The sequence below is a fragment of the Haliotis rufescens genome, unplaced genomic scaffold, assembly GCF_023055435.1.
Source record: "Haliotis rufescens isolate VD_foot unplaced genomic scaffold, xgHalRufe1.0.p SCAF_33, whole genome shotgun sequence".
Lineage (NCBI taxonomy): Eukaryota > Metazoa > Mollusca > Gastropoda > Lepetellida > Haliotidae > Haliotis > Haliotis rufescens.
The window spans coordinates 5,454,979-5,468,217 of NW_025964035.1; the positions used below are offsets into that span (position 1 = coordinate 5,454,979).

The following is a 13,239-nucleotide window of genomic DNA, read 5'->3' on the forward strand; positions in this document are numbered from 1 at the left end:
CACACACACACACACACACACACACACACACACACACACACACACACACGCGCACACACACACACACACACACACACACACACTAGTACCACCACTAAGCATTAATATTGCTAAACGTGTCATACCATACTGGTGTAAGTAAGTATTAACTTATCCTAATAATATGATGGGAAACTATATCACGAGAACGAGAAGGATATGTTCATTGTGTGACTCCCAAGTAATTGGTGACGAGTTCCACTATTTATTCAGCTGTAATTCACCTTTAACATTACGTACTGGATGTGTCAATGAATACTACACACACTGGCCAAACATGATTACATATCCTAAACTGTCAAAGTTCCTCAGACATTTGAATGCTATACTGTGACGTATTCTACCATGTATGCTATCTAGCTGTACATCTATTACTGTGTTTTTTGTTGTTGTACAACTCATATACCACCGATGGTTGTTATCCAGTAATAAAAGAGAGAGAAAATGTCATGCAAGACAATCTGATCTCGGGAATGTCGGACACGTCTATTTTATGAACAGAGGTATAAAAGTTTGGTATCTCCTGAATATTCTCACAAACACAAACAATTGACGGCCATAACTCTACCTTTTCTCCCACTGTCGCCTACGCTTGGATGCCATCGTCCTGGCATTGCGTGCATCTGTTTTGCCAAGCTATAGCTACATCTAATGAGAATATCTCACTACCCCCGCCATTTACGGCATCATTTAGTTGCGAAGGCATGTTCGAATCTCCAGAAATGACGTCATGATAGAACAATGTATTGTCATTAAATAAAACCCACCTCGTTATCCGTTGTTCTTTTCGATGTATCGGTAGCTGTCTCATCTGTTTCAATTTCTCACAAAGTAGTCGCTTTAGTTTACCTGAGTGAGTGAGTGAGTATGATTTTACGCCGCTTTTAGCAATATTCCAGCAATATCACGGCGGGGAACACCAGAAATGGGCTTCACACATTGTACCCATGTCGGGAATCGAACCCGGGTCTTCAGCGTGACGAGCGAACGCTTCAACCACTAGGTTACCCGACCGCCCCTAGTTTACCTGAAGGGGTAACATTCAAAACATATTATGTATGTGTTCATGCTTGTATCAAAGGCATTTTACGACACTCGCTCGAAAATACAGCTAATGCTTTTTTTATTTGTTTTACGCCGCAATCAACAACAGAAAAGCTGTGACAGCCGCCTGTAAATAATCGCATTCGGACCAGAGACGTCAGTGATTAATATGTTGGGCACCTGCCCACGCCGTCGGTGACAGACTTTCACCAAGTCATGGAGCCTGACCATCCGATCCATTTAGTAGCCCTTTAATTACATCCATGGGTCCCCCGTGAAGATCCGGGGTAGAATAGGTCTTCAGCAACTCATGCTTGCCGTGAGACCCGTGAAGATCCGGGGTAGAATAGATCTTCAGCAACCCATGCTTGCCGTGAGACCCGTGAAGATCCGGGGTAGAATAGGTCTTCAGCAACCCATGCTTGCCGTGAGACCCGTGAAGATCCGGGGTAGAATAGGTCTTAAGCAACCCATGCTTGCCGTGAGACCCGTGAAGATCCGGGGTAGAATAGGTCTTCAGCAACTCATGCTTGCCGTGAGACCCGTGAAGATCCGGGGTAGAATAGGTCTTAAGCAACCCATGCTTGCCGCAAAAAGCGACTTTGCTCGTCGTAAGAGGCTACTAATGGGACCAGATCGTCAGGTTCGCTGACTTGGTTGATGCATGTCATTGTATCCCAAATGCGTGGATCGATGCTCATAATGTCAATCACTGGACTGTTTGATCCAGACTCGACTAATTACAGACAGCCGTCATATTGCTGAGTGCGATCTACAAAAACAAAAAAACAAACATCCATAGGTTGGTAGAGACTAATTATAATCTGTAATCCCTACGGGGTGAATACTAAGTGATACAATACAGTCGTTTCATAACGTCAGTATGACAGTATGGATGTAGCTATCTGTATCTACCGCGGGGACTATGTGACGTCCTTGTGTTTACTGGAGATATCTGCAGGGTGGCAGGACGATAGGAGATAATAGGTGAGGGGCGTGGACTGAAATATGGCCGCTATCACTTCGTCATCACAGCAACACAGGTAAATATACTGCATTTATATATACATCGTTCTTATACGGTATTGAACTGGCGGTGTCTTGAAGTAAGATTTCCATTCAATATACGCTTAGTGAAAGTCTGCTAGAATACATAATGAATGTGATCCTGATGTTAACATAAATTTGGTACATTTAACGAATGTGTAAAGCATTGTTTTGATGTTGCGTGGTAGAGTACTGCTATTTACAAGGTTGTGATCTGGGCCCCATTCAACAAAGCGATATTAGCACTAAACCTGATCTTAGTTTAACACTGACTTGCGACAATCGCCACGCTGACACCACATTGAAGAATGGCGCCCTGATTGTGAGTTATCAACACATTGTGTCCTCGTGTACTTACCACTGTCTAGTGCAACACGAGTCGGTGCATCAGAATGTTTTCCTATTTGAAATGTTCAGGAACGTGTTTCTCAGGTTTCAACCTGCGAGCAACGAGGAATTATGGTTTACTCTGTGTGTGAATTAAGCCCCGCACATTGGCGGGTGACTAACCTTCCGTAATTTGTAGCTGAGAGTAGCTTATGTTATAGGCATTTTACTGAGAAAATGTATGGGTTTCAGGATCACTACGAGAAACAGGTCGGTCAATCATATGACTGTACGACGTCACATAAATCCAAAACATGAAAACAATGGACCAATAGGTGTTAAAGCAAAATTAATGATGCTCTATGAGAATGGCTAGAAAAAATGCACCGATATATTTTCCCTGTTGGTAATATACTAATAATTACAGTAATATTTGAAGATGCCTTCATACATTGTTCGACCCATGAAGATCCGGGGTAGAATAAATAAGTCTTCAGCAACCCAAGAGGCGAGTAACGGGGTCGGGTGGTCAGACTCGCTGGCTTTGTTGATGCATGTAATCGTGTGCCAATTGCGTGGATCGATGCTCATAATGTGGATGAGTGAGTGAATAGGTTATTCTCTAAGTATTTTATTCTTGGGTGGGTGAGTAGTGAATAGGTTATTCTCTAAGTATTTTATTCTTGGGTGGGTGAGTAGTGAATAGGTTATTCTCTAAGTATTTTATTCTTGGGTGGGTGAGTGAGTGAATAGGTTATTCTCTAAGTATTTTATTCTTGGGTGGGTGAGTAGTGAATAGGTTATTCTCTAAGTATTTTATTCTTTGGTGGGTGGGTGAGTGAATAGGTTATTCTCTAAGTATTTTATTCTTGGGTGGGTGAGTGAGTGAATAGGTTATTCTCTAAGTACTTTATTCTTGGGCGGGTGAGTGCGTGAATAGGTTATTCTCTAAGTATTCTATTCTTGGGTGGGTGAGTGCGTGAATAGGTTATTCTCTAAGTATTTTATTCTTGGGTGAGTGAGTGAATATGGTTTTACGCCGCTTTTAGGGGGACACCAGAAATGGGCTTCACACATTGTACCAATGTCGGGAATCGAACCCGGGTCTTCAGCGTGACGAGCGAACTGGGCTACTAGGCCGCCACATTTAATTCTAGAAGTTACGGAAAGAATATATCACACATTGAAAAACAAAGGGAATGTCATGTGTATTGTTCTAGGTGCAGTATTGAATGATCAGATCAGCAACCCTCATGGTGCCCATGCCATCATGTTGTTTATCCAGACTAAGGTTTTATGTGTTTCTCCATCCAAGGATGTGGGGATTCTCGATCTACCTTTGGATGTTGTCGTTGCTCACGCTGACGTCGTCCCAGACTATCCAGGCCCCGGATCCCAGCGTGTGCACTCCCTCCGACGGCAGCAACCCAGGTGGGTGTGGTGGTGAGGGCAGGCGGTGGGCGGAGCTAGTAGTACTGGTGGGGTTGGGGTGGAATGTACTGGTGAGGGCAGGCGGTGGGCGGAGCTAGTAGTACTGGTGGGGGTGGGGTGGAATGTAGTGGTGAGGGCAGGGGGTGGGCGGAGGTAGTAGTACTGGTGGGGGTGGGGTGGAATGTAGTGGTGAGGGCAGGGGGTGGGCGGAGGTAGTAGTACTGGTGGGGGTGGGGTGGAATGTACTGGTGAGGGCAGGCGGTGGGCGGAGGTAGTAGTACTGGTGGGGGTGGGGTGGAATGTACTGGTGAGGGCAGGCGGTGGGCGGAGCTAGTAGTACTGGTGGGGGTGGGGTGGAATGTAGTGGTGAGGGTAGATGTGGGACGGAGCTAGTAGTACTAGTGGGGGTGGGGTGGAATGTACTGGTGAGGGCAGGCGGTGGGCGGAGCTAGTAGTATTGGTGGGGGTGGGGTGGAATGTAGTGGTGAGGGTAGATGTGGGACGGAGCTAGTAGTATTGGTGGGGGTGGGGTGGAATGTACTGGTGAGGGCAGGCGGTGGGCGGAGCTAGTAGTATTGGTGGGGGTGGGGTGGAATGTAGTGGTGAGGGCAGGCGGTGGACGGAGCTAGTAGTACTGTTCGGGGTGGGGTGGAATGTAGTGGTGAGGGCAGGCGGTGGACGGAGCTAGTAGTACTGGTGGGGGTGGTGTTGGCGTGGAATGTGGTGGTGAGGGTAGGTGTGGGACGGAGCTAGTAGTACTGTTCGGGGTGGGGTGGAATGTACTGGTGAGGGCAGGCGGTGGACGGTGCTAGTAGTATTGGTGGGGGTGGGATGGAATGTATTGGTGAGGGTAGATGTGGGACGGAGCTAGTAGTACTAGTGGGGGTGGGGTGGAATGTAGTGGTGAGGGTTGGTGTGGAACGGAGCTAGTAGTACTGGTGGGGTTGGGGTGGAATGTAGTGGTGAGGGTTGGTGTAGGACGGAGCTAGTAGTACTGGTGGGGGTGGGGTGGAATGTAGTGGTGAGGGTGGATGTGGGACGGAGCTAGTAGTACTGGTGGGGGTGGGGTGGAATGTAGTGGTGAGGGTGGGTGTGGGACGGAGCTAGTAGTACTGGTGGGGTTGGGGTGGAATGTAGTGGTGAGGGTTGGTGTAGGACGGAGCTAGTAGTACTGGTGGGGGTGGGGTGGAATGTAGTGGTGAGGGTGGATGTGGGACGGAGCTAGTAGTACTGGTGGGGGTGGGGTGGAATGTAGTGGTGAGGGTGGGTGTGGGACGGAGCTAGTAGTACTGGTGGGGGTGGGGTGGAATGTAGTGGTGAGGGTGGGTGTGGGACGGAGCTAGTAGTACTGGTGGGAGTGGGTGGAATGTAGTGGTGAGGGTGGGTGTGGGACGGAGCTAGTAGTACTGGTGGGGTAGGGGTGGAATGTAGTGGTGAGGGTGGGTGTGGGACGGAGCTAGTAGTACTGGTGGGGGTGGGGTGGAATGTAGTGGTGAGGGTGGGTGAGTGACGGAGCTAGTAGTACTGGTGGGGCTGGGGTGGAATGTAGTGGTGAGGGTGGGTGTCGGACGGAGCTAGTAGTACTGGTGGGGGTGGGGTGGAATGTAGTGGTGAGGGTGGGTGTAGGACGGAGCTAGTAGTACTGGTGGGGATGGGTGGAATGTAGTGGTGAGGGTGGGTGTGGGACGGAGCTAGTAGTACTGTTGGGGGTGGGATGGAGCTAGTAGTACTGGTGGGGGTGGGATGGAGCTAGTAGTACTGGTGGGGGTGGGTGGAATGTAGTGGTGAGGGTGGGTGTGGGGTGGAATGTAGTGGTGAGGGTGGGTGTGGGACGGAGCTAGTAGTACTGGTGGGGGTGGGATGGAGCTAGTAGTACTGGTGGGGGTGGGATGGAGCTAGTAGTACTGGTGGGGGTGGGTGGAATGTAGTAGTACTGGTGGGGGTGGGGTGGAATGTAGTGGTGAGGGTGGGTGTGGGACGGAGCTAGTAGTACTGGTGGGGTTGGGGTGGAATGTAGTGGTGAGGGTTGGTGTAGGACGGAGCTAGTAGTACTGGTGGGGGTGGGGTGGAATGTAGTGGTGAGGGTGGATGTGGGACGGAGCTAGTAGTACTGGTGGGGGTGGGGTGGAATGTAGTGGTGAGGGTGGGTGTGGGACGGAGCTAGTAGTACTGGTGGGGGTGGGGTGGAATGTAGTGGTGAGGGTGGGTGTGGGACGGAGCTAGTAGTACTGGTGGGAGTGGGTGGAATGTAGTGGTGAGGGTGGGTGTGGGACGGAGCTAGTAGTACTGGTGGGAGTGGGTGGAATGTAGTGGTGAGGGTGGATGTGGGACGGAGCTAGTAGTACTGGTGGGGGTGGGGTGGAATGTAGTGGTGAGGGTGGGTGTAGGACGGAGCTAGTAGTACTGGTGGGGATGGGTGGAATGTAGTGGTGAGGGTGGGTGTGGGACGGAGCTAGTAGTACTGGTGGGGGTGGGATGGAGCTAGTAGTACTGGTGGGGGTGGGATGGAGCTAGTAGTACTGGTGGGGATGGGTGGAATGTAGTGGTGAGGGTGGGTGTGGGACGGAGCTAGTAGTACTGGTGGGGGTGGGATGGAGCTAGTAGTACTGGTGGGGGTGGGACGGAGCTAGTAGTACTGGTGGGGGTGGGTGGAATGTAGTGGTGAGGGTGGGTGTGGGACGGAGCTAGTAGTACTGGTGGGGGTGGGATGGAGCTAGTAGTACTGGTGGGGTTGGGGTGGAATGTAGTGGTGAGGGTGGGTGTGGGACGGAGCTAGTAGTACTGGTGGGGGTGGGTGGAATGTAGTGGTGAGGGTTGGTGTGGGATGGAGCTACTACGAGAGCTGGTCAGTAAGATCTGAGCCTAACTTTCAACTATGGGCCACAACAAAGTGAACAAGGCAATGTTGTACAATTTCTGAAACTCAGCAGAGTTGGCCTTAAGGGCCAAGACATCTTAAAAACTGTAGGCCCAGTGAAAAAAAATGTAGGCCCAAACATTTTTTTGCTAAAACAGGTAGACATACTTTCACCATATAAATTCCAAAACACAACCAGTCAACCAGAAGCTTTTACTGCTTTCACCCCGAGTTCCAGGAGACTCGGCGGTGATAGATAAAGGCTGCATTTATCAGGAAATTATCAGCTTGTGAAACATCTTTGCAATTACATGGCATAGACCATTTGAAAAATCTAATCCTATTTTCTATAAATATGAAAGTTATTTTTATCACATTACTTGAAAAATTAACAAATAATTACTTGAATAAACCGCAGACTCGTATCAGATATTATTCATGAACATTTACAGATAGATAACATATCTGCTCGTTGGGTGCCAAAGGTTCTATATTCTGATTTTAAGGAAATGTGAACTGACAATGCCAGTAAATTTAGGGCAAATCGGGGAGGATTTCGTCAAATTCAAAAAGAGATAATTAGTAACGGGTGGTGAACCATGGGTCTTCCACTATGATCCCGAGTGACAACGTCAATCCATGGAATGACACCATTCCACTTGTCCGGCCCTTCTCCAAAGAAATTCAAATCTTCAAGATAAGTGAAGAAAGTTATGACCACTGGATTCTGGGATGCAAAGGGTGTGATCCTTGTTGATTACTTACAAAGTCAAAAAGACGATTACCGGTGCCTACCATGCTGATTTGCGTCATCGCCTGATAATTTTGTCAAAGAAAAGCGGCGAGGAATGTTGACTGCTGGAGTTCTACCCCCACCTCTTCTGACACCTCTCGACGTGGAAGGGCTGCTCTGCGGCAATGTGGGTTCGAAGAGCTTTTTCACCCTCCATACTCGCCAGACCCTGCACCAAGTGATTTCCGCCTGTTTCCTGAACTGAAGAAACACCTTCGTGGCAAGCACTATGACAAAAACGAAGAACTCAAAGCTCCCGTGGATGTTATTTTCCAAGTGGCTTCAGAAAACTTCCTCCTGTCCTCCTGACTGGAATTGAAAAACTTCACTATCGATATGAGAAGTGCATTGAAAAGCAGGGCGACTGTGTTGAAAAATAAGATTAAAAACACTTTCACAATTGTTGGTTTTGTTTGTTAAACCTAGAACATTTTGACCAACTTTCGTAGTACTTGTGGGGGGTCACACGGGGGAATGACGTGGCGGTGGGTGTAGGGAAAATCATATGGGTGGATGTTGGGGCGGACATTGTGGAAGGGGCGGGAATGCGGTTGAGGCAGCGGCCAGTCTCTAAAGAACGTCCTCGCTGGGGTAGTGGTAGTGGTGGATGTTGAGATGCGGTGTCAGGAGACGTTGGAACGGCAGCAGCAGTACATCATGTTTACCCTGTGTTGGCGTTGACATAGCTGTTTTCCGCGCCACAATAGTCGCGGTTGATGTTCTGCGTTCGTCCTGCAGTATCATGGCGTTAGGTCCCCATTCAGTACCATTGCAAGAGTATACACGTCCATACCAGCCTGTACAGACTGTACATCATGCGCAAGTCATTGATATAATATACATCATCAGAAAATGGACCGTGTCATGACAGAACGAATATCTAGTAATGTCCACTAAGCCGGCACATACTACGACCCGTGAGGCCCGCCACGCGGCCCTGTGGGGTCTGTCGTAAAATCGTGGCACCTAAGGTAAATTCATTTTTTGGTAAATATTTATATATGCGGAAGACTCCACGCCTTGATTAATGTAGTTGATCATTTCTAGTGAGTGAGTAGGGTTTAACGCCGCTTTTAACATTATTCCAGTTATATCGCGGCCTGATCATTTCTGAATTATAAGATGAGTTTATATGACCATTGTGTTAAGGACCGACGCCCAAGCTGCCCGACACGTTCAGCGCTCGAGTGGAGTGCAACATCCTCGACAAGAACTACACGACGGACGTGGAAGAATGGTACGACCAGGTCGGCAACAGGGGCGCCGTACAACAGTGGGAGATGGGCGTCAAGGCAAACATCATCTATGACTACACGGCCGGCGAATACATCATGGTGTTGGAGGCCATCGGTAAGATGGACATGTGGTGGAATCGGGGTACATCACATATTGCAGGGCGTCGGTAAGATGGGCAGGTGGTGGAATCAGGGTACATCATATGTTGGAGGGTGTCGGTAAGATGGACATGTGGTGGAATCGGGGTACATCACAGATTGGAGGGTGTCGGTAGGATGGACATGTGGTGGAATCAGGGTACATCAGTGTGTTGGAGGGTGTCGGTAAGATGGACATGTGGTTGAATCAGGGTACATCACATGTTGGAGGGTGTCGGTAAGATGGGCAGGTGGTGGAATCAGGGTACATCACATGTTGGAGGGTGTCGGTAAGATGGGCAGGTGGTGGAATCAGGGTACATCACATGTTGGAGGGAGTCGGTAAGATGGACATGTGGTGGAATCGGGGTACATCACATGTTGGAGGGCGTCGGTAAGATGGACATGTGGTGGAATCAGGGTACATCACATGTTGGAGGGTGTCGGTAAGATGGACATGTGGTGGAATCAGGGTACATCACATGTTGGAGGGTGTCGGTAAGATGGGCAGGTGGTGGAATCAGGGTACATCACATGTTGGAGGGTGTCGGTAAGATGGACATGTGGTGGAATCGGGGTACATCACATGTTGGAGGGCGTCGGTAAGATGGACATGTGGTGGAATCAGGGTACATGACATGTTGGAGGGAGTCGGTAAGATGGACATGTGGTGGAATCAGGGTATATCACATGTTGGAGGGTGTCGGTAAGATGGGCAGGTGGTGGAATCAGGGTACATCACATGTTGGAGGGAGTCGGTAAGATGGACATGTGGTGGAATCGGGGTACATCACATGTTGGAGGGCGTCGGTAAGATGGACATGTGGTGGAATCGGGGTACATGACATGTTGGAGGGTGTCGGTAAGATGGACATGTGGTGGAATCGGGGTACATGACATGTTGGAGGGTGTCGGTAAGATGGACGCGTGGTGGAATCGGGGTACATCACATGTTGGAGGGTGTCGGTAAGATGGACACGTGGTGGAATCAGGGTACATCACATGTTGGAGGGCATCGGAAAGATGGACAGGGGGTGGAATCAGGGTACATCATATGTTGGAGGGTGTCGGTAAGATCGACACGTGGTGGAATCAGGGTACATGACATGTTGGAGGGTGTCGGTAAGATGGGCAGGTGGTGGAATCAGGGTACTTCACATGTTGGAGGGTGTCGGTAAGATGGACACGTGGTGGAATCAGGGTACATGACATGTTGGAGGGAGTCGGTAAGATGGACAGGGGGTGGAATCAGGGTACATCATATGTTGGAGGGTGTCGGTAAGATCGACACGTGGTGGAATCAGGGTACATGACATGTTGGAGGGAGTCGGTAAGATGGACAGGGGGTGGAATCAGGGTACATCACATGTTGGAGGGTGTCGGTAAGATGGGCAGGTGGTGGAATCAGGGTACATGACATGTTGGAGGGTGTCGGTAAGATGGGCAGGTGGTGGAATCAGGGTACTTCACATGTTGGAGGGTGTCGGTAAGATGGACACGTGGTGGAATCAGGGTACATGACATGTTGGAGGGAGTCGGTAAGATGGACAGGGGGTGGAATCAGGGTACATCATATGTTGGAGGGTGTCGGTAAGATGGGCAGGTGGTGGAATCGGGGTACATCACATGTTGGAGGGTGTCGGTAAGATGGACACGTGGTTGAATCAGGGTACATCAGTGTGTTGGAGGGTGTCGGTAAGATGGACATGTGGTGGAATCGGGGTACATCACATGTTGGAGGGTGTCGGTAAGATGGACACGTGGTGGAAACAGGGTACATCACATGTTGGAGAGCGTCGGTAAGATGAGCAGGTGGTGGAATCAGGGTACATCACATGTTGGAGGGTGTCGGTGAGCTGGACACGTGGTGGAATCAGGGTACATCACATGTTCGAACGCGTCTGGTATGATACCAGGTGTTCGCGAAAAGGTAAGCGCGTCCTGACACACTGGTGGGACCCGTCACAAACACATGCAAAGGCAAGTCAATTGTATCATCCTGTCCCAAATGCGTAGATCAATGCTTATCGTGTCAATCACTGGATGGACTCGACCATTTTTAAACCGCTGCCATATTACTCGAATATTGCACATAAACAAACATCATACCATCTGTTCCTGTTTCAGATGGCACGTTCGAGGGATGTGTCGTCCAGCCTCTCTCACAGACAAGCAACAAGTACCTGTTTGGGATGACGAAAAGTCCGAATGGGTCTGAGAGTATTTATTCCGTTGGAGGGGCGATGAGATTTGGGAGGACTCTGAAGGAGACGTACTTAGGGGTGAAGCGCGTTAGGGGGATCCTGGTGGACCAGTTTGAGTCCTGTGCGTATCTGCAAGACTTCAATGCCTCAGCCAAGATCCTCTGGTCATTCACAGGTGAGATGTGTCGACTGTCTGCCGTAATGAGCGGATGAATTGGTGAGTAGGTGAGTGATTGACTGTACACAATTTGGTTGAGTACAGATTGGATGGGTGGTTTGATGATTGAATAAAGGAATGTCTTGTCAAGTGGATACATAAGTGCTTTGGTGAGTGGTTGGGTGAGTGCTTTGGTGAGTGGTTGGGTGAGTGCTTTGGTGAGTGGTTGGGTGAGTGCTTTGGTTAGTAGTTGGGTGAGTGCTTTGGTTAGTGGTTGGTGAGTGCTATGGTGAGTGGTTGGGTGAGTGCTTTGGTGAATGGTTGGGTGAGTGCTTTGGTGAGTGGTTGGGTGAGTGCTTTGGTGAATGGTTGGGTGAGTGCTTTGGTGAGTGGTTGGGTGAGTGCTTTGGTGAATGGTTGGGTGAGTGCTTTGGTGAGTGGTTGGGTGAGTGCTTTGGTGAGTGGTTGGGTGAGTGCTTTGGTGAATGGTTGGGTGAGTGCTTTGGTGAATGGTTGGGTGAGTGCTTTGGTGAATGGTTGGGTGAGTGCTTTGGTGAGTGGTTGGGTGAGTGCTTTGGTGAGTGGTTTGGTGGGTGGTTTGGTGAGTGGTTGGGTGAGTGGTCGGGTGTGGTGTTGAGTGAGCGGTTGAGTGAGTGGTTGGGTGAGTGGTTGGGTGAGTGGTTGGGTGAGTGCTTTGGTGAGTTGTTGGGTGAGTGGTCGGGTGTGGTGTTGAGTGAGCGGTTGAGTGAGTGGTTGGGTGAGTGCTTTGGTGAATGGTTGGGTGAGTGGTCGGGTGTAGTGTTGAGTGAGTGGTTGGGTGAGTGAGTGGGGAGATATGTCAACTGGCTGCCGTGATGAGTGGAAGTTAGTGAATAATGGAGAATTTGGTTCTGATTGGGTAGGTGGTTTGTGAGTGAATGGTAGGGTGAGGGGTCGGATGTGATGTTGAGGGAATGATTGAGTGAGTGGTTGGATGAGTGGTTGAGTGAGTGGTTGAGTAAGTGGTTGAGTGAATTGTTGAGTGAAATGTTGGATGAGTGGTTGAGCGGGTGGTTGAGTGAGTGGTTGAGTGAATTGTTGAGTGAATTGTTGAGTGAAATGTTGGATGAGTGGTTGAGCGAGTGGTTGAGTGAGTGGTTGAGTGAGTGGTTGAATGACTGGTTGAGTGAGTGGGTGAGTGAGTGGTTGAGCGAGTGGCTGAGTGAGTGGTTGAGTGAGTGGTTGAGTGAGTGGCTGAGTGAGTGGGTGAGTGGGTGGTTGAGTGACTGGTTGAGAGAGTGGTTGAGTGAATTGTTGGATGTTGTTGAGTGATGAAGAAGTTGATAATGAATGGTTGAGAGAGTTAGTGGCTGAGCAAGTGAAGCTGATTCTGTACATGCCGTTGGGACAGAGCTTAAATCATGTTGACGTCGGAATACGTCACAGGGGTCTGTATAATTGGTCTACACCATAAACTAAGTACGCAGACAAAGGAGGCGATAACTGAAAGATTTAAATCCAGGTGCCAGTGTGTCCGATCCTATCTTCTCTTTACTATGTCTACCCGTGAAGGTCTGGGGTAGAATAGGTCTTCAGCAACCCATGCTTGCCGTAAAAGACGACTACGCTGGCCGTAAGAGGCGACTAACGGGATCGGGTGGTCAGGCTGACTCGGTTGATGTATGTCATTAATCCCAATTGCGTGGATCGATGCTCATGATATTACTGGATTGTCTGATCCAGACTCGATCACTTACAAACCACTGGCATATTGCTGAGTGCGGCGTTAAACAAGAACTTGACTCTGTCCGTCGCAGCCAAGGACTCCTGGAACACTGCTATAGCCAGGACGCAGGTGCCTGTCCGCTGCGAGATCGTGGGCAAGAAGACGGTGAACGCCGGCACCAGCTCACCCTTCCACCACATCTACGACTTCACCGACTTCCAGACCAGCGTCGAGGATGACAAGTATGAGGTTCGTCAATGAA

At 49.4% G+C, this 13,239-nt stretch overlaps 1 protein-coding gene across 1 annotated transcript in view; it reads left to right on the forward strand.

Annotated features, from left to right (window-relative positions):
- The first annotated feature begins 2,001 nt into the window (after positions 1-2,001).
- The window catches only part of LOC124150295, a 28,939-nt gene continuing 17,701 nt past the window's right edge, over positions 2,002-13,239 (forward strand). Inside the window, exons 1-5 of the mRNA XM_048380871.1 lie at positions 2,002-2,126; positions 3,773-3,888; positions 8,688-8,888; positions 11,039-11,290; positions 13,069-13,226. Of these exons, the coding sequence (XP_048236828.1) occupies positions 2,092-2,126; positions 3,773-3,888; positions 8,688-8,888; positions 11,039-11,290; positions 13,069-13,226 (762 nt within the window). The 5' untranslated portion in view covers positions 2,002-2,091. The remainder of the gene's footprint in view (positions 2,127-3,772; positions 3,889-8,687; positions 8,889-11,038; positions 11,291-13,068; positions 13,227-13,239) is intronic.